We start from the raw sequence: 25,133 nt of genomic DNA on the forward strand, positions 1-25,133 counted from the left end.
AAAAATTGCAAGTGTGTACGCAGCTTAAGAGCATGTATATTGAAATTATACAGAGTAAACTGCAACATTTTTAAAAGAGAGAGAGGAAACTGCAAATAATGTAGCTTATAGGCAGAGTAAATTGTAACTGTTAAACAAATAACACTTTATTGTAGTTCAAAACCCACAGCTGGGGATCCTCTAGTAATAATTATCCAGCTGCGACCATTTTTTTTATTATCATACAACACAAAATGATTTCTAAATTTGTACTTTAAAGAATTTTTTTACAAATGGTTTGTTAACCACAACTATTTACTCTGTTTCAATCAAATGTTGTGTAACATTCTAGCTTTAACTAAAATAAAAAGTTAAAAAGATGTTTTCTGAACCAATAAATCTCTTCCTGGAATAAAACTGTAAGCTAGGAGACTCATGGAAAGCTACAGTAGTAAGTGATGATTATTTTCCAAGGAAGATGGTCTTTTTTTCTTGCTCCACGAAAGGGATTACTTGTACAAGAATGAGTGCATTTATTTGGAACTTTAGTCCATGCATGTAGGTGAGCTTTTATCATAATCTGCATGTATGCATGGCATAAAAAAGCACTTGGCATAACACAGTTTATATGACAATCCCCTCCACCACTGCAATCTCTGCTCTCTCCTCCATCACTGGTGCTTTACTCTTACCTAGCTTTTTTCCAGGTTTGCAGTTTTTAGCCTCTAGATTGAACAGATCAGAAAAGGAAGGTACATTTCTTTGCATTTTTACTGGTGTAGAGTAATATTAGACTGAATTGGAGACCTCCTGTACAACGAATTTGTATAGGTAAAAAATACTTGCACGGCCTGTCTGTTAGCCCTTTTTGACTAGTTCTTGAAAAGTTCCTCTTTTGGTTGATTCTGTAACACTGTGTCATTTTACTTCAATTTTCTAAGTTAGTAAATACTTTACTGTTTGATAACATATTACTATATTATATACTAACCAGGCTTGTCCTTTCCACATTCACCTATAGGAAATAAGCCCCCTGTGTTTATTTGTCACTTTTCAATTATTACATTAAGTTTTTCACTATGGGGTCACTTAAACACAATGTCCAAGCTGGGGTCAAAAGTATATACAACCCAATACACAGCACCTTTTATGATTTATTTTACCACCATCATTTATTAATAAGAGTTAATAACAAAAAAGCACACCATATTCACCAACATGCCCCACAACACTGTATACACATAAATACATACAGACACTGTAAATGCATACATATACATTGTATTTACCAACACTGTATATACATGGTCACACACATTTACTCCTCTGGCGACAAGGCTGTCCGTCTATTTATTTTCTTTACTTCCCCTTGTCCATATTCCTACCAGAATAAAACCATTGGATAGCAATACACTGGAGGAGTGACATGATAGTCTGTACCCTTATGAATTCCTCCCCAGGTTTTTGAAGAAAATGGGTCCTATTTCCTGCAACTCTGGGCTTTCCTGTCAGATCAGACTAACAGTGCCGATTCTGCATATGCAGCGCAGTCTGATGATTAGCTCACCTTAATAGAACTGCCCACCTGTCCAGCTACAGACAAGTTCTGCAATTATGTTTTTTGCCCAGTTCTCAAATTCACCTGCAGAGCTCACTTGGGCTGCAATAACCCTGCTTGTTACAGATTGCATAACCAGCAAAAAAGAGCCAACATACCTTATTTATTAATTTATATGCAGGAGAGCAGTGGCATTTACTGCAATTCCTGTTGGGTCTTTTGTTGTGCTATATAACTTTAGCTACTTATAACAGAGGTGCCTTGTCATAGCAGGCTCTTACTACCATAGTGCTATCAGCAGTATTAAAGTGGACCTAAACTCAACATTTTTACTTTACATAAAAGGGTGCGGAACTGTCCTTTTTAGTCTTAAACGCCGCTGATGGGAGCACAGAGCCTCATGGGATACCTACGTCATGTATCCCAGGAGGATCTGGCATTTCTTTCACCAAGGGTAAAGAGATGTCAATCCACAAGGACTGTGACATGTTAGCTTTGAGAATTGACCCTACTGGGTTTTATCCTATAATAGAGCATTTTTGGTAGTAATTAAAAACAGGAAAAAAGATAAAACTGCAAATACCCAGGAAAAACAATATCAGCCAGAACAGTAGATACAGCTAAAAAAAAAGAGAAGTGACATATAAAGCCTTAAAAATCTGAAACAGAAAGTAAAATACTGCATAACTCCAAAATCACTTATGCATTACAATGCATTACAAAATTCTTTGACAGGTAAAAACGTTTTTGCTTACCTTCCTCTAAAAATGAGTGCCTAGCTTGTGAAAGTCAGTAAAGTCAGAGAAAATCATATCTGTATTCTTGTTCCAGGTTACAATGTCCATGAATCAAACAGGTCAGCATGACAGCCAAGCAACCAGTATTTTCATGAAAGGTGATGGCAAAAAAGCCAGCCTCTCATTGATCCTCTCAGGTTTCTTTTTACCTTTTTTAATTTTGTGGTAAACATTGTAGTTCACAATATTCGCCTGTTTAATTCAAGTTCAGTAATATGTATCAAAAGGTCACATTACCTACACTGTCTAATAACTGTCCACCTGGCAGATACACAATTCCGAAGTACTGTATGTTTTAATGTAATGTTTCCCATGAATAATAAATGCTGTAACATAACATAACATATATGTTTATTTTCTTAGCTTACACATAAAAAAACTTAATAAAGGAGCAATGTATCACTGCTTTAAACGTAACCTATGGACACTGGGCCTGATTTATTAAAGCTTTCAAAAGGCTGGAGAGGATACACTTCCATTTGTGAAGCTGGGTGATCCAGCAAACCTGGAATGGATCTGCGTCCAGGATTTTGCTGGATCGCCTAGCTTCACTGATGAAAGTGTATCCTCTCTAACCTTCGAGAGCTTTAATAAATCACACCCACTGTTCCACAATAAAATCTTGTATATAATATAAACTAATAAAAGGCACAAATACACATAAAGCCTGCAGCATATACACAGTTAGAATAAATATTAGTTTAATCTCACCTCTACAGGAGTGGTTGTTTCACTTTGTAAGATGATTAGACTATGTCTCTGGCCACTGTGCGCTGTTAGATTTCTGTCTGCAATCACTGCATGTGGCAAAGTTCCTACAGGTACACCAGTGTTATAAAACATAAAGGTGTCACTTCCTGAACCTGCTGTCATGCAGGCCTTGTAGCAGTAAGTCTTTGTAAGTGATCCATTCCCCCTAACCTCAATAAAATGAGGTTGTACTTTTAATCCAGGTGGAAGTCTGGTTTCAATGTTATTGTTAGCTTGTTTGTACATATCTGCAGGGTTTGGGTTCTGGACGGTAGAACAACCTGCACAGCAACTAATGCAGCAAGGGTCAGCATTAGCTGTACACTTACAGCATTTAAGAATCAAAAGGACAATCAGAGTCAAAATAAATACAAAAGAAATAGCGCACAAAGCTATTATCAAATAAATAGTCATTTCAGAGTAGTTTGTGGTATTCTTGACATGTCTACGGGAGTCAGGGATAAGCTGTGAAATCCTGTCCACAATAGCCACACTTATAGTAGTGGAGGAGGAGAGAGGAGGTTCCCCATTGTCTCTTACAATAACAGTCAAGTTGTGGCTGGTAATACTATCATCAGCAACTTTCCTTGTAGTCCTTATTTCCCCGCTATGTAAATCCACCTTAAAAAGTTTAGGATCTGTGGCTTTGCCCAAGTTATAAAACAACCAGGCATTTTGTCCCGAGTCCAAGTCAACTGCAATAACTTTTGCGACAAGGTAGTCAGCACCTGATGCTCTTGGAATCATCTCAATGGACCTTGAATTATTTGTAGGGGCGGGATACAAAATTGTTGGCGCATGATCATTTTGGTCCACAACAAAAACATATACAGTAGCAGAGCTGCTAAGTGGGGGGTTACCTGCATCTTGTGCTTGAACAACAAAGCGAAATTCCCTTAGTTTTTCATAGTCAAACGATTGGACTGCATATATAGTTCCATTGTCAGATTTGATAGAAACATAGGAAGAAACTGGGAGGCCTTCAGCATCTCCTTGAAGAAGCATATACGAAACAAATGCATTTTCATTGGAATCTGGATCTATGGCTTTTACAGAGAACAGTGATACTCCTGGGGCATTGTTCTCCAAGACATACATAGAGTAAGATGACTCTTCAAATACTGGAGGATTGTCATTAACATCTGAGATTTCTATGTACAGTGTTTTCTCAGATGAGAGTGGTGGATTCCCGGAGTCTGTAGCTGTCACTGTGATATTATAAGAAGGGCACTTTTCTCGATCCAGTTTACCATTGGTCACCAGTTTATATGTATTTTTAAATGATTTTAGTTTAAATGGAAGATTTGGTTGGATTGTTAGGCTAACTTGTCTGTTGATCCCTGAATCTTGGTCAGTTACACTCATTAAAGCCACGACAGTGTCTTCCTGCGAGTTTTCAGCAACGGGAGAATAATTGGAGGTCACAACTATTTCTGGGGCATTGTCATTGGCATCAATTATTTCAACCAACACTTTGCAATGTCCTGCCATTGGAACCGGACCTTTATCAGTTGCCTGCACATAGATTTCATAGGATGATGCTTTTTCAAAGTCCACCGGGCCATTAACTCTAACTTCCCCAGATGTTGCATCAATAGTAAATAACTGTCTAACTTTTTGTGGCGTATAGCTACTGAATGAATATACAACTTCACCGTTCGACCCTTCATCTGGGTCAGAAGCATTCAGCTTGACTACTAAGGTACCTCCTGGGGAATTTTCCAGCAGACTGGCTTTGTACGTAGACTTATCAAAGAATGGATTGTTATCATTTGTGTCCATCACATAGATGGAGATTTGGGCTGTGCCAGACTTTGCAGGACTGCCACCATCTATAGCTGTAAGAACCAGCTGATGAAGAGATTTCTGTTCCCGGTCTAGTGGTTTTTTCAGTACAATTTCAATCAGCTTACTATTCCCATTAAATGTCTTTAGGTCCAGTGCAAAGTAATCGTTGTCACTTAGTTTATAGGTCTGAATAGAATTGCTTCCTATGTCAGGATCCAGTGCACTCTCAATGGGAAACCTAGCTCCAGGCATGGCCGACTCACTGATATTCAAATAATATTCATTTCTAGGGAATTTAGGGGCATTATCATTAATGTCTAATATTTCTACCTCGATGTTGTGAACCTCCACAGGGTTGTCTATGACAACCTCCAGGTTTATTACACAAGGAGTACTGGGGACACAAAGGCTTTCTCTATCTATTGTTCTATTGACAAACAGGACTCCATTCCCCAGATTAACATCAAAGTACTGCTTGCTATTCCCAGATGTTATTCGGAAGCTTCTTGTGGGTAACTGCCTGAGATCTAGCCCCAGGTCACTGATCACATTGCCCACAAACGCCCCATGATTCAACTCCTCCCTCACTGAGTACCTGAGCTGCCCTGTCACCACGTTCAGCAGCGGCATGAGGAGGGCTGGCAGCCATACACACCTCCTAGTGAAAGCCATCTTAGCAACTCAATGGTACTCACCCGACCCCTCCCCGAACATCTTAATCTAGATCTGCCCAGCTAGTAAAGCGCAGCATTTTACCATACACCGAAGGTGGCTGCTTCCCCAGTAAATCCATGGCTTCCTTTCCATCAATTGTTCCGAGCTAGCAGTAATTCAGCATCTTCATTGATGCTCCAGTCGTCCTTGTGCCAGGGGAGGGGCACCATGCCCAGCTGGATTTCAGCACCTGAGCTGGGGGCAGCTCCTGCGGCGCCTCTTCATTCATTCAGCATAGAGCAGCAGTGGGCTTGGCTTCAGCAGCTGCATGGTGGACAGCGGCAGGCGGATGGCACAACACGCCTCACCATAAGAGGAAAAAAAAACACATCCAGCTATGAACCCAGCCCCTCTGTGCTGGCACACTCCCTGTGAAAAGCTGATCTTCAAAGCGCCAATGTATAAAACAGCAAGTCAGCAATACACTGGCAGCACGCAGCTCAGACACTACCGACAAGCTCCTTGTCACAGGGAAGAAGGCATGCCCCGCATCCACATAGCCGTGCATGGAAATAAATCTCAGACACTTCCAATCACACAGAAACATTCCTTTCTGTCACATAATGCTATTTATTTTGCAGTAAACTAATTATTATGGGGGGTAGCCATGTCCTCATAGATGTCTGGCAGCGGTGCTGACCTCTTGGTTTAAAATGTGTTTCAGCAGCTGACCCAAAACAAGTCAGTGTCAATCCAGAATTCTTTATTTGTATATTTATTCCAAGGCAAAGACAAAGTATGATGAGGGTTTGAGTCAAGAGACCAGAATTTACAAGATGAAGGAATATGAATGGCAGGTAATTGTTTATTTTAGGGAAAGTTCCCTGAATTTCACTTCCACTTACACCTAAATGCAGCTCTCCTTATTATGATTATATTACACAGTATTTATATAGCGCCAACATATTTCAGAGCACTGTACAAAGTCCATTGTCATGTCACTAACTGTCTTTCAAAGAAGCTCACAATCTAATGTCCCTACCATAGTTATATGTCATTAGTGTAGTCTAAGGGCAATTTTATGGGTAAGCCAATTAGCCTAACTACATATTTTTGGAATGTGGGAGGAAACCCACGCAAACACGGGGAGAATCTGCAAGCTCCATGCCGATAGTGTCCTGGTCAAGATATGAACCTGGGACCTAGCGCTACAAAGGCAGGAGTGCTAACCTCTGATCCACTGTTCCCTTCACACTTATAAATAAATACATAACTAAAAGTTTTTTTTAGGATTTTTATTGCTGCTTGTGTCTTGTTAGGCACATTTTACTTTTTGTCCACTGACCACTGGAGACCAACAGAAGGTGGGGACCTGGGGCAATGGTCCAGTTTGTCTACCCTAAAAGTGGCCCTGCCTTTATTCTAGGGACTACCCTAAAATGTATTTCCTAGTCACCAAGCAATATGAATTTCACCAAGGCAGACAGCAATTAAAACTTCACATACAGCCTAACTATATTGTATCCGAAATTAAAACAAAAAAAAGAAGTTATGATTGGAGATACACTTTACAAAAAACACCAAGATGGGAAAATGTTAGATAATATATTAAACGTTCCCCACATATGGCAAGGTTGATCAGTATGCTAATGAGATTCCAGGGCATGCTGAATAGAAAAAAAACACAAAATCACTGCAGCACATTGCCGGATCATAAGCAGGCCATTTATCATTTAACAAAAAAAGTACAAATTCATTATACATATCTCACAACAAAGCGATGGTCATGTATTCAGTCCCTAAAGTGTTAGCTCATATGAAACAGGAATAGAAACAAACAACTGGGGTTCAAAACCACCTATTTTACAATTTAAAGGAAATACCAACATTGTATATTTTTTTATAATATAGCAATGGTAAACAAATATTGTTTTCTTGATTCACTTACAACTGATCAGAAATCTCTGACAGTATTTGAATTTTGTACTGTTTAGAGTGTTCCCTTTTGGAATTACAGCTAAATGGATGCTGGGGATTCCTTCTTCATAAACAAGCTGAGGCACAGTGAAAGCATACAGAATTCACCCACAGCCTACAGGCACATAGAGAGTTAATCTATCATTGCATCAGATTTAAATGATATGCTTTTCTGTAGCAAGTAGTAAATATAAAACGTGTGCATGTAATGATAACTGCAAAATGAAACCCTGCCCTTCCTATAGACATTTTTAATAATAAAAATTAAAGTTGCAACCATTCAGCTGTCATATTTCCTCTGAATACTCTAAAGGAATACAAAAATTAACATATATTGTTTCCACAGTGAATATTACCATTGCTCTTCGCACTGCTCATTAAGTAAAATCTGCTATGATTTCAGCTGGGGCATATTTATAAATCAATGAGTGTACCATTCACCAAATATTTTCTGTAGATGAATCTTCTTGCTGTTTTGAATTATAGAGAATGTAAATTTACTGCATGTGGTTTATGTAATCTAAAACATGTGCTCTTTGATCGCTTTATACATATATCCTTTGTTGGTACTTCAAGCTTTGATTTATATTACGATTCTCATTTCATTGAGTGGAATGTATATGGTATATTTGATAATATTGCTAGCAGGCACTTGGTGGTGGCCTGTACTAGTATTTATGCTGATGATAGATGTCTGTTCTCTAGAAAACACACTTAGGGGTGCCACTGTCACGTGAACTAAGGCTGCATTCACAAAATAGACAATTAAGGTTGCTGCTGCCTGTAAATGAAGGAGATGGGGAGAATTTAAATCACGCAGTCTTAAAATAATTTCTACAAATGTGATTTGCTGCTTATGTTTTTTTTAATTTTTGGCAAGTATGGAGCTGTACAAATAACACACACACCAGAAAAATACATATTACTACTTCTAATACAAAGTCATAGTGCAGAAAACGTGACAGAAAACCGTAGTAGACAGATAGACATACAGATGTAAAAGACAGATAAAATTATTACCATTTCTTAATTTATTACTAGCCATCAGGTGCCTGCCATTAAAATCAAAGAGATATATGTGTCAGTTTTTGAATTATTGACATCTGTTTTACTAGTGCCACCTGCCATAACAAGTTGTTGATATTGAAGGTCTGTTATCGGTTTGTTCCCTAGATTTTTCTATTTTGTTTTTTTGTGCAGATTGATGCATAATGAACACTGGATGTGTAAATCTGATATTTCATTTATGCATTCATGCATTCCTTTAATGTATTTTTAAATAGTATTTTAGTCTGTTCTCAGATTAAGAAAGAATCAAGCAACATGCTCCCCACCCCTTGTGCTGCATATCTTGCCTCCCATCCCCCCCCCCCTCCCTTTTCTATGGTGGTTGGTGTATGTGCCCCTTCTCCAGTTGCAGCCTACACATCTCCTCCCGATCCCTGGGGTACCTGCTTTTCCCACTATGTTCGCTCCCTTCCAGTTGGGCTTTGGCTACTTTTCTCATGCTCCCCTTTCTCCCTTCCTACTGGTCCAGTACCAAAAGAGGACTCCTTTGGGCTTTCTGGTGCATGGGACCAGTCACAACTTCTGATACTACACCACAAATGATGTCAGAGGAATGAGTGATTAATATTTTTCTTTTCTTAATGTGTGTGTCTTAATATACTGGTTCTACTTCAAAAGACTTCAACTGCAAAAAAAATCAAGGGGTCATTGCAAATTAAGAATCATTGCAATGAGTTGGGGGTCACAGCAAATTAGGAGATGGATTGACAGAAGTTGGATTGATAATATTATTAGCAGTGCCAGGAGCTGGATGTTTTTTTATAAAATCTGATTGAATAAGGGTCTAGTGCCAAACACAACAATATTGGCATTGATGAGATTCATAATTTTAGGTCCTAAGGTTAAATCTGAGCACTGTGGAATACTAGAAAAGGTTAATAAAAATTTAATAGAGAATAGATGTTATTCAAGAGATTGAAAATGCTGGTGGTATATTTTACCAGAATAATCAGAATTAGGAATATCACCTTCCTAGGTACTAAGCGCCATGCTAAGCCTAAACCATCATTGATTTGCAGGCTAGAAAGCCTACAAAAAATGAACACTCAAAATGAAGAAAAATATTTTATTAAGAAAAAAGTGGGTTAAATTTTGTTTGCCACCAATAAATAACACAATTTTTTTCTAATCTGCAATTTGTTTATTTGTCTATTTCTTTTTTTTACCTGTTATATACCTTGTTATGACAGCTGTATTTGCCCACCTGAAAGTCACTTGTCTGCAAAAACAAAATTGTAAGTACTCATTAAATTCTGATTTTCCATCAACAACCTGCCTTGTTCATGTCTTGTCACAAGCTAGGCAGCTGAATATCTGTAATAATGTAAGTAAGTACACAAGATTAATTCATTAATCTTACTTATCTTTTTACAGCATATTATCACTTTATGCCAACAAAGATTTTTAGGTTTTCATGCCAAGTCAAAAAATGAACTGGAGCTTCCAAGTGGTTAATAAAAGATATATAACCTGCCTTTAAAAACTTTTAAATGAGTTCTACATTTTACCTCCTTCTAATTTTCTTTTTACTTCTATAAAAATTTGACATGACCAATTTAATTATACCAAGGGTGATTACATTGGGCTTGCCAGTATCCTGTTTTATCCCCCTTCTTCCTGAACATTGACTTTTTTTCTGGTTAGCTTTCAAATTGCACCTTCTAAAAATGAAAAATGTAACTGTATTAAATTTCATAATGCCAAATAGGTGTCATGGTAAAAATTTTACATTCCAAAAACGTTTTTGGTGCATTATACTATGGAGAATCACATGACATATCTACAAAAATATCCACCTTTTTTGGCAAATATATCCATATGGGGTTTGGTTTACTTAGGGCGTGGAATAAGAGTAGGGTTGAATTAATGTTAATTAAATGTGCATTGCATCGGTATGTACAGTTATTTATGATTTGATCAACCAATTCAAGCAACATTAAATCATTTTATTGTTTTATTGTTATCTATTATTTTATTACTTTTGATGGTTATTCATCAGTATGCACGTCATGTGAATTTCCTCCTACCTGAGATCTGTGTGTAAAATCCCTGACCCTTGGGAATGAGCAACATTATTTTGCCAAAATTGATTTTGCAGTAAAATTTTCAATCTCCTCCTCACTAAAAGCAGGAAATAAAATAGGCATTTATTTCACAGCCCCATTCACTAAATAGAAATGACTTTAGAAGAAATTGTAAAGTTAATTTTGTACAAAAAAAATTACCTTGGCCTAATTTTAAACTGGAGGTGGTGGTGGAGGTTGGTCCCAATGCCTCAGCATTCTGGGTGGGTTGGGGATTTTTTTAAATGCCCCTTGCAGGTACATTCTCACAGGATTTCTAGCATCTAGCACTGTTAATGCTAGTAATGTTATCTGTGGTTTACTGTGGTTTTGGTTTACTTAGGGCACGAAATAAGAGTAGGGTTGAATTAATGTGAATTAAATGTGCATTGCATCGGTATGTTATTAGAACTGCTGACATTTACTTGATCAGTAGCATTAGTTATAAACTAAACCTTACCCTAAAGATAACTCTAACCCTAAAAATGCAGTTGTGTGATCACCAGGTCAATGTTAAGGTCCATCTCTGTTCCTCAATATGTATTGATAAGTTAGGTCAGCCAGCTATCAAGTGGCTTTACGCACAAACACAGGCGCAGGTTAAGAGCTTCCTCATTGCATTCTACTGCCAGGGCAAATTTTTGCTGAATTTTCCTTGTTTTCAATAAAATCCTGCTCATGCCTACTAACCATAGTTTGGGTATGCCCCTGGTTAGCTAGTTAGTGTGCATGCATATGCTTCACATTCATAATGTTTTTAAAATTTTTAATTTTAAATAAATGTCTTATTTGTGACAATGACCTTGATTCACAACTTTGCTCTATTCATTTTAATTCCCTATTGTTTTACTGTTTTATTTATTTTTTTAACTATGACAGTGTGGCCATCACAGATGGAAGGCAGTAAAGCTATATGGTTGAAAATGTGCCACAGTAAATTTTTCAGAATGAAGTACTAAAGCCATTTTAAAAGCTGGAATTGCTACACACACACACACACACACACACACACACTGGAATTGCTACGGACACACACACGCACACACACACACACAAACACACACACTTGGCGTTGCTAGGATACAGCTCCTCCTGTCACCAAGGCAACTGTGTTTTGTAGTAAGTGTGAGCTATGATAGTTATACATCATTATGGTCCATTCAGTGTCACATTCTGCAAAGCGAAAGCAGGATTTGTAAATGATTATATTCATTGAAAAAAGGAACTTCGAGTCTGCAGAAAATGTTGTTAGAAAATGAACTTGCAGTCCTCAGATGCAAGACAGCAATGAAACTGTTTTCTTCATAGTTAATTCTCACTTTAGTCATGTATGGTAAATGTAAATAATATATGTAGGTAAATGGCATATAAATGTCTTAAATAAATAGTATTATATTAATGTCTTTATTAAGCCTGAGACATTGGGGTTGATTAAATAAGACTGGAGAGGATAGACTATCATGGGAGAACATGGGTGTTCTAGCAAACCTTGAATAGAACTAATCAAGGATTGAAAACATTTGCCAAATAATAAGAAATGATTTTATGAAAATCCATTCCAGGTTTGCTGGATCACCCAAATCCTCCCATGATAGCCTATCTTCTCTAGTCTTGGAGGGCTTTAATAAATCAGGCCCAGTGTCAGCAGCATGCTGCAAGCAGAATGAAGCATTTTTTTAATCTCCTACCCCCCACACACTGTAACTAATGGTACAGCAAGGGGTTGATCTGCGTAAGCTAATTCACACAGCCAATAATTACAAACAAAATTAAAAATGATATATTGTGCAATCTCAAAGCCAGTATCTTAGCCCAGAATGTTAATGCAGTGTTAATGCAGTTTATGTAGCAATGAATCTAAGTGTTATGTTGATTAGTTGACAACTATGTACCTAACAGCTATGTAGAATTTCATGTTGTTTGACTAACACATGTTAACAGGGTGGCATTCTAATTGTACCTCTACAAAACTCTACAACTGACTCTACAACTGTAACACTACCTATTCCACCCCATCCTCCTATATGTATTCCCCAACTGGCTTGAACCTTCATACTGCTGCCTTAATCTCTCTGCAATTCTTCTGCAATTCTTCTCTCATATTCTCTGCAACATTACAATTAATTTGTAATTAATATTTAAATAATTATAAATAATCTTCCATCTGAAAAATGAATGATGGCTACTTTATTCCCTATATAAATTAATACAGGGATTTCAATTATTACAGGTGACAATCAACTATTTAAAATGAAGTAAGTTAAGTTACAGCAAGCATAAGAAACACCCAAAAACTCTGAATCTGTTACCAGCACCAAAAAATGTTTTAAAGTAAAAACACCAAAAATGGAAGACCAAAAAACATGTAGATTAAATAGCTGCAGTTTTGCAGACATTGTAATGAGCTAAAGCTACTTAATGGGCTAAATTAATAATACATGACTATAGTTATTCTCTAAGCATACAGTAAACATAAACCATTTAATAGAAAAAGTTTGTAAAGGTCTTGGTTTTCCTGACCTGGTGTGCTTTAACTTTTTCTTTTTGTCTTTGATTACTGCCTTATTATTTGCCTGTTTTTGGTCAATTGATGTACTTCAAAATTAATGTTTTACATGCTATGATAAATCTTTAAATACTTTGACTTGAGCTTCTTACCTTTTGTATTTTCTAGCTTATGTACTTGCTTTGTATCTTGTTAACTCTATTTAATTGCATTAGTTTATGTTTCCTTTATGTCCCTAGTGCACAATTTATCATTTATTGTTTGGTTGTCAGAGCCCCTGCAGACAGTACACTTTTTTTTTAATTAGGTGCTTATTTTTTTTTAAATATAATTTAGACTTGATTCCAGTACTGATATAATTTGTTTTATTTTATTTAAAAATTTATAAGCATGATTTTATTGTCTGATTTATGGCACATGTTCCTACTTTTTTCTGCTATATTATTAATATACAAAAATAATATTATTATTAAAAATATTACTTTTAGGGAGGCAGTAGAGAGCACAAATGAGGACATGTTAATTTGTAATGTGTGCCACATTTATAATACAAGTAACCTCTAGCAGTCTCCCATCCCCTACAACTCCTATTGTACATTTCTAATCTCTGACTTTATCCTGCAGCATGTTTGCAGTCTCCAGTAGCATACTCATTGTCTGTGATCCTCTTTTATGCATGTCTGCAGTCTCTGACATTTATGTTTACTGAAAATTATGTGCGGCCAAAAGGCTACTGTTCTAAGCTCCATGCCCATGGAAAAGCAATGTCTTTATCGAAAAGTTTTTACAAAGATTTAAAGGCAACTCACAAAGGATCATTTAGTAAAATCTACACCTTTTCTTCAGAATTAAAGTTTTTAAAAGCATTTTTTTAGTCTTTAATGGAATTTAGTTAGACTCCTATTACATTTATTGGTGTTTTGTCTCTAATGGCTACAACCACTGAAAAAAATAAGGAGAATTCTAAATTGTAAGAGTTCACTAGAACATAAACTGTGGGTATATAATCCAATAGAGACAAATGTTCAGGTGGCAACTATCTTGAGATGAGATTTTGCCTCAATCTTTATGAAGATTTGCTGTTATTTTCATTGCTACTTCGGGACAGAAGTGACGGCGAATCTCCCCAGCAGGGGAGGGTGGTCAATCATTTTTTTAAAATGAGAACCTGAAAGGGTTCATTATCAAGGAGATACTATACTAAATTTTTTAAAACTACTTCACGACAGGTGAAAAAAAAATGTGATTACAACAACTCTACAGGACCCCTTTACTCAGTCAGGGTAGATACTCAACCATCTTGGGACTTGGGGAGGATGCAACAGTCTAACAGAAAACAGTGGAAAACAGGAGGCATAGCATAATGCAAACATCAATAATATAACAGGCTGCTCTGGCAGCATAATAATGGAATGCAGCAGGAGGTACAAATATGTAAAAGTGGGAAGTGGCATAAAAACTCAAAGGTAGACTAAAATAAAGTTGGAAATCCTGGCAGAGGAATCTAATTTCTAGAATATAAAGGACATAAAGAAAAATAGAAACTGACACATCCAACCACATTTCACCAAAACCAAAAATAGCACTTTTGAGTAGACTAATCCTTTGAAGATAAAATTATTCATTGAAACAACTCAAGTATTGTAATGAAGCTGATGTATTACACTGCTCATCACAGAGTAAAAAATATGTGCTTGCTCCTGAAAGTAGCTCCCAATCTAGTCCATACTTTAAAGGACATAGTTCTTTAAAGTATGGACTAGACATTACAACTTTTTGTTTTTTTTAGCTCCCTCTGCATTCCATTCTGTGGCACACTCTTGATGTAACAATGGAGGGACAATATATATGTATATATATATATTTATATATATACTCTCTCAGCATAGGATAGGAAGTAAAAAGGATGGTTGCTGGTCAACACCACTTCTCCCTGGTTGCCCTTAAAGCAGGCACTGCCAAATCTGGCATTGCAAAGGTCAAGATGCTAACCACTTAGGCACCATAGTACTTATTCACCTAATGCAAATACATTCTCGTACATGTATACATACCACAAAAGGCTTAATTATGTTTAAATAAAGTACAAAGAGAATTGTTACTGCTAAAATATGTGCTTTATGAACCTATTTTTTTTCTAAGAGGAGGAGAAGATTAAATTCCAGAATACATTTAACCCTAAACCCACCTCCTTTCCTTTGCAGGTGGAGTGAGGAGAGCTGCTGCAACTTACCACTTTGGGTAGTTACTATGTAAGATCAACTTTTCCAATAATTTTTTTTCTTTTAATTATTTTATTAATTACTACCTGCATCTCTTTACCCTAGCAAAGGGGTCTGTGTCTACTTTCATACTTCCATGTAAGGTTAATATAGTTTTTTCTGCACCCAGCCAAGGCGAGCTAAGATGACAATAAGATAACAATCTTTAATTTAACGTACTGATATTGATCATATTGGGCAATATTATTACAATGCTTAACACACAGTACATGTACAAGCTTTGAAAAAGTCAGACTGGGAAGTAACTCCCTGAATGGAAATGAAAAGACTGAATTTAGTATTTGCAATAAGTCAGGTCATTACTAATGATTTAAGAACTAAATGACCAAAAACATACCATACTGCATATTTAAAAAAATGTAAGTTAACTAAAAGGGTTTTTTTATCCTAAATAAATATGGAGCAAACATGATGCATACCTTTCTATAACCATTTCAGCTCTCCCAACTGTATACCCCCTATAGATCAACCTAAAATTTACATTTGATAAACAAGGCTATTGATTAGTTGATGATTTGGGTTTTTTTTTAAAAAGAAAGTAGTACAAAAATTGTCAGTGCCATCCAAATCTTGGGACATTATGGTCTTTAAAATATTACTTTTTTTAATACTTGAAAATATCAAAACAAAAGGGTATAACAAAAGGTATATGTTAAAGTTTATTTTCTTTATAAAGTAAGTAGAGACTAAAGAGTAGAAAGGTCTGTCCCTTCCCAGTGGGGAATCAGCTCAATACAAAGCACCAATGTGTCACCTACTGAGTCGTATCTATAGCTCCGCATAAAGCGAAGTTCATGTTCCCCACTGATTGCAAAGCTCTAGCTTTACCTTATTAGGGTCAGACCACTGCAAAGGGATGACTGATTTCTCACAGAGAGAAGGTGTACTACTACTACAGTTTCTGGCACAGGAAAGGCATTTCTACTCTGTCTGTCTGTGTCTGATTTTTAAAGAAAATAAATTGTAAGACCCTGCACATTTTATGCTCCTGCTTCCTCAATGTATTTAGCTGATTTGAAGTGAAACTTTAATTGGGACTCGAATCAGATGTCAATAAAGCACAAAGCCCCCTCCCCTGCGCAACGGTCTGCATACTGTGTTTCTAACAGCTGCTGGTCAATTTTACCTGTTTATTCTGCTTTATTATTAAAACCTGAGCTGTTGTACTGTAAATAATATTTAAAAAAATCTACATGTATTGATTTTCTACAAAATAGCTCAAGAAAGTGTCCCCCTGTGCATGTCACATGTTTGTTGTTTAATTTTATGCTATGTAATATATCTACTTAATTGCACCAGGGTGTTTATTTTACGGTGAAAGCAACACATCCCCTCTTCCCATTCAAGGAGGTGATTGGTATTACAGAATGTGAAATTCATAGTTTTGGTCCACTGAAAAAAAAAATACAGAAAACTTATTTTAACCCAGTCTGCTTTTACTCTGCCTTTAAAACTAATTATTCTGATTAAATCCCCTTTGATATTCTAGGGTGATTCTTTGCTGGTTCTGTTTTGCATCCTCCTTATCATTTAGTACGTTACCATATTAAGAACATCCACAATTGTTACTGTTATGACATTGTCAGCATTTTGCTATCATCACTTGCCTGTCACGGATTAAGAGGAGGGGAGGAACACCTGAAGGAAAACAGAAGGATAAAGACAAGGGAGTAGGCCTTCAAAATCTAAGGAGAAGGAAATGGTCACCACCTACGGACACCCTAACCTAGCCCTGACTCCTGTCAGTATGAATATACCCTGAGGGTGGGAATACTCATACACCAGAACCTAGGCCCTAGTAGCCCTGAATTGCCCTAGGAATAGTGACGGGGATTGAGACTACTGGTTCCTTCCCAGATGAACGAACCAGCGTCTCCCTGAGGCCTAGTAACAATGAGCACAAAAGAACAACAAAACACCAAAAGCAGAACAACTTATCTTGAATAGAAAATGGATGAGCAGGAACTCTGGAGAGGACAACACACCAGCTCTTCCACATCCAAGCAGTGAATATCAACCGCATAGCATGAAGTGTGAGGCCAGACAAAATAGAGGAGCAGTAATGACCACAAGCTGCAGCTGAGACAAGAGGTGTGGTCATTACCAACAACAACGCTGAAACCAGTGAAAACAAAGAGACTATCAGATAACCTCATGTGCAGCTTGTCACACAGATCTTCAAACCTCAGTCACGGGAGGGACCATGACAGTAACCCCCCTTCTACGGGTGGCCTCCGGACACCCAGGACCGACCTTATCCGGATTAGCCCTGTGAAAAGGTTTCACTGGGTGACTAGCATTAATGTCGGTCGCTGGAACCCACATTCTCTCCTCTGGACCATAACCCTTCTAGTGAACGAGATACTGGAGGGATCTACGGAAAATTCGGGAGTCCAGTATCCTGGCGATCTAAAATCTAGATTTCCGTCCACCATGACAGGAGTGGGAGGCAAGGAGGACGGTTCCGCAGGTTCGACATATCTCTTCAGCAGGGATATGTGGAACACATTATGAATTTTTAAAGCCTGTGGAAGTTTGAGAGGAAAGGCAACCAGGTTAATAATGGCAGAGATCTTATATGGCCCAATAAACCTTGGACCCATTTCCAAGAAGGTACATTCAACTTATTGTTTCTTGTGGACAGCCACACAGAATCACAGACTCTTAGGTCCAGACCACTCATACGTCTCTTGTCAGCCATTTGTTTATACTTGTTGCTCATCTTTTTTTAATTATTTAGAATTTTCCACCAAATAGATAACAAAGAAGAGGAAAATCTTTCCTCTTCAGAAATGCCAAAAGTCTCAGTACCAGAAAATATGCCCAATTGCGGATGGAACCCATATGCCGCAAAAAACGGCGACTTATCAGTGGACTCCTGTCTACGGGTGTTTATGGAAAACTCAGCCAAAGACAAAAATGAAGACCACTCCTCCCGATTTTCGGAGACAAAACATCTCAAATAAGTCTCCAGATTCTGGTTAGTGCGTTCAGTCTGTCTGTTCGATAGGATGAAAGGCCGAGGAGAAGGACAATTGTACCCCCAGGCGAGTGCAGAACGCCTTCCAGAATCTGGAAACAATTTGAGTCCCCCTATCAGACATCACATCCGAGGGAATACAATGTAGCTTCACGATGTTATCGACAAACACTTGTACACAGGTTTTAGAATTAGGTAGCCCTGACAATGCAATAAAGTGTGACATCTTACTGAAGCGATCAACAATCACCAGAATCACAGTTTTTCCTAAGGAATTAGGCAAATCTGTGATAAAATCCATGGATAAATGAGTCCAAGGTCGGGATGGGATTGACAGCGGAAGTAGGGATCCTGAAGGCCGAGTATGTGTCACCTTAACATAGCCCTCAACACATTTACGCAAGCCTGGCCACCAGAATCTACGAGAGATGAGATCGACCGTGGATCTGCTCCCAGGGTGTCCTGTAAGGACTGTACAGTAGTGTTTCTCGAACAGCTTGTAACATAATTCGTAAGGAACAAACAACTTCCCCGAAGGACAAGAATCTGGTGCATCTCCCTGGACCTCCAACACCTCTGCCTCAAGATCGGGATAAAGGGCGGATATTACTACCCCTTCAGACAATATCAGACCAGGATCTTCCGAATCACCCCCCCCGTAAAGCTACGCGACAAAGCGCCCGCCCTGACGTTCTTAACCACAGGGCGATAGGTGACAATGAAATTAAACCTGGTAAAAAACAACGACCATCTGGCCTGTCTTGGGTTCAGACATTTAGCCAACTCCAAATACGGCAGATGTTTGTGATCGGTGATTACTGTAATAGGATGAATCGCTCCTTCCAACCAATGATGCCATTCCTCAAAAGTTAACTTAATGGCCAGCACCTCTCTATTACTTACATCATAATTTTTTTCTGCATTAGAGAGTTTTTTAGAGAAGAAGGCACATGGGCGCCATTTACTAGGTGAAGGACCCTGCAACAAGACTGCTCTTACCCCTACTTCAGATGCGTCAACTTCCACAATAAATGGTTGTGACTCATCTGGTTGCACCAGTATAGGAGCAGAAGCAAAACATTCCTTAACAGCTGAAAAGGCTTGTAATGCCGCATCCGACCAGACTAAGATATCTGAACCTTTCCTCGTCATGTCCATTAAAGGTTTAACCACAGTCGAGTAATTCAAAATAAATTTACGGTACTAATTGGTGAACCCCAAAAATCGCATAAGTGCTTTCAGATTTTCGGGTCGATCCCAGTCCAACACCACACGGACCTTTTCAGGATCCATATGAAAACCTGAAGCTGAGATAAGGTAGCCCAGGAACTGCACCTCCGGAACTGCAAAAACACACTTCTCCATCTTAGCATACAATTTATTCTCTCTTAGGATCTGTAACACTTGATTCATGTGATCCTGATGAGTCTCCATGTCTGGAGAATAAATTAGTATATCATCTAGATACACCACAACAAACCTGCCCACCAGATGATGGAAGATGTCATTAATGAAATGTTGAAAAAACCGCAGGAGCATTGGTTAACCCAAACGGCATGACCATATTCTCAAAATGACCCTCAGGGGTATTAAAGGCCGTTTTCCATTCGTCCCCCTCCTTGATCCTTACCAGATTATATGGCCCCCTCAAATCCAACCTAGAGAACACCTTGGCACAGACAATCTAATTAAACAAATTTGGGATTAAAGGAAGAGAGTAAGGATCACGGACAGTAATATGATTGAGCTAACGGAAGTCTAAAGATGGACTAAAAGTTCTGTCCTTTTTCTTAACAAAGAAAAATCCTGCAGCTACTGGAGATTTGGATGGTCTAATATGACCTTTAGCGAAACTCTCGGCGATATACTCTTGAATGGCTGCTCTTTCAGTTTCGGAAAGATTATACAACCAAGATTTGGGCGGCTTAGCTCCAGGAATAAGGAATAAGGGGCAATCCTACTCCCGATGTGGAGGTAACTCCTGATCTCCACTTTCAGAGAATACATCAGAAAATTCAGAAATAAACGAAGGTACAACCTTAGTGGTTACCACAGAAAGCGTTCTGTTTAGACAGTTGTCTATGCAATATGAAATGAAAGAATTTGTCTCGCCTGCCAATCGATGGTAGGAATGTGTTTGCTTACCCATGGTAAACCTAGCACCAATGGGGCAGGTAGACCATCCAGCACAAAACACGAGATGAATTCTTGATGAAAATCACCCACTTTTAAACGGATGTCCTGCACCATTTGTGACAAACATTTCTGCGTGAGTGGAGCATAATCAATAGCAGACACAGAGATATTTTTGTCTAATACACTTGTTGTCAACCCATGCATACAGACAAAACTGACCATCAACTAAGTTAACTCCTGCCCCACTGTCAATAAACACTTCAATTCCCACAGTTTTGGAGTCTAGCACCACCTCGGCAGACAGGAGAAATCGGGTACTACCAGTAAATGACAACAGTAAATTCTCGAATTCCCCACCCAGACCACCAAGAGTGTGATGAGGACACAACTTTTTTTTTTGTTTTCACCTATGCGTTTTCACCTGAACATATGGACAAATATTAAAAAATGTCCCCTTTTTCCACAGAAAAAGCAGAGTCTCTTGTTATGCCTGAAGTTCTTATTCCCAGGTCCAAGGGTAGCTCCCCCCAACTGCATAGGTTCTTCACCGGACATGCACTCAAGAGTCTCTTCACCCAAGGTGTCACAGGAGGGCGTCACCTTATATGATCATACGTCCTGAGATTGAGGAACCTTGGATCTCTCCCTCAGGCGTCTATCCATATGTATAGCAAGGGACATAGCTGCGTCTAATGTCTCAGGATATTCGTCAACGTCAACGTGGAACGTCAACGTGCCCTTCAGACCCTTGACAAAATTGACTACGGAGAGCTGGATCATTCCACTCCATATCCATAGCCCATCTCCTAAATTCAGAGCAATAGCTCTCCGCATAACGCTCTCCCTGCCGCAAGCCATGTAACTTGGTCTCGGCCAGGGAGACCCAATCTGGGTCATCATAGATAAGACCTAGAGCTCTGAAAAATGTGTCTACCGACCGAAGGGACTGTGATCTGGTCGGCAACGAAAAAGCCCAAGACTGAGTGTCACCTTTAAGTAAAGAAATGATTATACCCACTCTTTGACTCTCGTCCCCAGAAGAGTGTGGTCGTAGTTTGAAATATAATTTGCACGACTCTCTGAACCGAATAAAATTGTCACTTCCCCCGGAAAATCTGTCCAGAAGAGCCACCTTAGGTTCAGGGCAGGACTAGTTCCCGCTGCCATAACCAGCCGCCTATGGTCTCTGGATCTGTGAGACGGCCATGCGGAGGTCAGCTACCTCCAAAGACAGCCCCTGCATTTGTTCGACCAGTGCAGAAATAGCATCCAACGCCGCACTGACATAAACAAAAAATGGTGGTTTTGGCGGTTGATAATTTCACGGATTAAGGCGAGGGGAGGAACACCTGAAGGAAAACAGAAGGATAAAGACAAGGGACTAGGTCTTCAAAACCTAGGGAGAAGGAAACGGTCACCACCTACGGACACCCTAACCTAGCCCTGACTGCTGTCAGTATGAATATGCCCTGAGGGTGGGAATACTCATACACCGGAACCTAGGCCCTAGTAGCCCTGAATTGCCCTAGAAATAGTGACAGGGATTGAGACTACTGGTTCCTTCCCAGATGAACGAACCAGCGTCTCCCTGAGGCCTAGTAACAACGAGCACAAGAGAACAACAAAACACCAAGAGCAGAACAACATCCAAGCAGTGAATATCAACCGCAGAGCATGAACTGTGAGGCCAGACTAAATAGAGGAGCAGTAATGACAAATGACCAAATAACCAACAACAACAAGTTATGACCAAATTACCAACAACAACACTGAAACCAGTGAAAACAAAGAGACTGTCAGATAACCTCAAGTGCAGCATGTCTCAAAGATCTTCTAACCTCAGTGACAGGAGGGAATGTGACATTGCCTTTCTCTCTGCATTACATAAACATAGATAATAAACCTTGACCCTAGTATCTGAGAATGGTCAGATCATGCTGTCATTGTGGGTGATCCTGGTTGGCAGAGCCTGTGGGAGAGCCTGGTTGGCATCATGTGGGGCAATAGAAAGCATTGCGTTTCCCAACATAAATTAAGTGCCCCCTAGATATCTCTATATATAGTACTTTCTTTTATAACTTCTATCTTACTGTTGGAGTGTGCAACATGGGTGGCATGACATTAGCACTCATATTCAAACTGGCTGTTGGTGGAACTTGATGGGGGTTGACTCAAAAGCCTCAGGGAATGAAACTAACAGAATGATTACAGTGGGAGGTTGATACCAAGCAATCACAAAAGAGTTTACATCTCTGTGAGCAGGGATGTCCCGCCAGGTGTGTAAACATCACTGTTATCTGATGACATCAAAGAAGCAAGGACCAACTGGTCAGCTGAATCAACGGACTTGCCCTCAATACAACAGCACCACCTACTGGAGAACAACAGTGGACACCTGGGAGCAGGGTGTTTCCAGAGTTTGGAGGACACCTGAGTAAGAGGTGGATGCATGGGTTTGGCTGGATGTGGCCAGGGGTCCTGGAGATGTATAGGAAGGGTCAACAGCCACAAATCGCTCTCTTATTCTCCTAGCTTCTTATATGCTTATTTACATCCTATGCTTCTTAGACCTCTCTTTCTCTTACTTACTCTTATTCTCTCTCAAAGGTGCAGGGTACAGAGGACGGACTCTTTGCGTAACGTATAATTTTACTTTGTCTATGTGATTATTATTTAGCTTAATTGGATTAATTGTTGATTACTTGTTAATTTTGTTCTTTGTTAATAAATATCTTGTTATTTAGGATCTATGTGATTATTAAGCTAAAAGAGACTTAGTGAAGATACTGTCTTTCAAGAAAAGGGATAAGGGAAACAGGAATATTTCTTACACTTACATTTAGACAATAGGCATTCCAAGTACATAGAACCTGATATGCTGATTTGTTAGTATTGTCCTTTCATTGTTCCTGATTTCCCATGTATATTAAGGTATATGTTTCCAGTACCATTATATCAAAGATTCAGCTTTGACATTTGGTACTGAAGGAAAGGTCATAAAAGCAAGGTTTTATAACATTAAGTAATTAAAGGAAAGACATAATATTTCTGGATATGATGGAGGACATAACTGAAAGAAGGTCAACCTCCTCACTTTGTATTATATTCTGCATTAATTAGAAAAAGTCATGCAGTATGTCATTGGAAAGTATGCTAAAAAACAAGATTGATCATCTTAGTCCACTTACATTGCGACAGCAATGCAGCCAGAATGATTTACACAGTGACACACACAGTACCCTTGGGAAACACATTGCAGCACAATACAAATACAAAATTATTTCTTATGTCCTTTGAGCAAAAAGCTTTAGTTAAAGGTAGTGATTCTGAATGAATCTCATTCACTTGATAAATTAGTAGACTGAATTTTATAGGTGATGGGTGTTTTAAGTACTGTTGTTCATATCTGTGTCAACTCAGCAAAAAAAATACCTATCTTACTCCTTGTCACACAATAAAATAAGAGAATGGTCAACTTTACAAATTTGAGTCATTAAACTGGACGGCAGCAAATGGAGACATTTGCACTCTGTTTTATTAATGTGCGCAAGGCTTAGTGTATATAGGCTAAAAAGACATGATTTGATCAATATTTGCATGTGAAAATAGGTAAGCTTTATTAAGTAACAGGGCACCATATCTGATCTAACCAGTAACTGTTATTGTTGCCTTGCTCATACAATCATCTATCTACATAATATAACATATATATAATGCACACTGCTTATATTGTGTACTTACTGTATGTAATACTAACCAAAAAAAAAAAAAAAACAAAGTACCTACTTTTATCCTAACTACAGGAAAACTACCTTGACTTGCGTATAAACCTAAGGTACAAAATGTGGTCATCACTGCTAACATCCAAAGCAGTAATCAATAGAACATGTACATCCATGATGTGTTATTTTAAAACATTTAGTGAAAACAGGGAAAAAAAAGTCTGTTTTTCTTTCCCCTTTTTTAAAGGTTAAAGTTTTTGTACTTGAGTTGGTTGTGATTGGACACTTATTTGCCACCAGTAGATGATGCCCTTGTTTAAGTGTGAAACAAATTTTAATAATGTCACAGATGGCAAAAGTTTGTTATACACTTTACATAAGAATTCAGTGCCATCTAGTGGTGTGACAAGAGCATAAACAATGATTCATTTTCTAATGGTATTTCAGGTCAAAAATCTTAGTTTATTCTTGAGGACATATGGTATGTGTTAGGAAAATGCCCTTTGAATCCATAGATAGCTATGAATTTACCTACGGTAGGCTTTCAGAAGGTACTTTATAATAAAATAGGTTTACAATACATGCTTACATCTCAAATACATTTATAAAACAATTACCATATATCACATTTATACCTAAACTGTGTTGAAATCTAAACATTAGCTGTTTGGAATGATCACAGGCTGTAAACCATCTGAGCTTACCTGAACATACAGTGGACTGACCGTGTAGATTTTAACCACCTGGGCATTACAGTGATGTCTAGAGTTCTGTACCAAAAGCGGTACACTGTTTTTCATGAATTTTTTTTTTAATTGTAGACCTGTAACTTACAGAAATATGTCCGAACAGGGTTCTAGTAGATATCATGAA

The 25,133-nt window shown here is 38.3% G+C and overlaps 1 protein-coding gene across 6 annotated transcripts in view; it reads right to left on the reverse strand.

Moving 5' to 3' along the window:
- Positions 1 to 25,133, reverse strand: part of LOC140323517 (protocadherin alpha-C2-like) — a 182,380-nt gene that overhangs the window by 50,460 nt on the left and 106,787 nt on the right. Inside the window, exon 1 of one of the 6 annotated variants that reach the window (XM_072400672.1) lies at positions 3,046 to 5,622. The exons of the other annotated variants lie outside the window; for them this stretch is intronic. Coding sequence (XP_072256773.1) covers positions 3,046 to 5,544 — 2,499 coding nt within the window. The 5' untranslated portion in view covers positions 5,545 to 5,622. Of the gene's footprint in view, positions 1 to 3,045; positions 5,623 to 25,133 lie in introns of those variants that run through there. 6 annotated transcript variants of the gene reach the window in all.

The sequence above is a fragment of the Pyxicephalus adspersus genome, chromosome 2 (assembly GCF_032062135.1).
Source record: "Pyxicephalus adspersus chromosome 2, UCB_Pads_2.0, whole genome shotgun sequence".
In the NCBI taxonomy this organism is placed as follows: domain Eukaryota; kingdom Metazoa; phylum Chordata; class Amphibia; order Anura; family Pyxicephalidae; genus Pyxicephalus; species Pyxicephalus adspersus.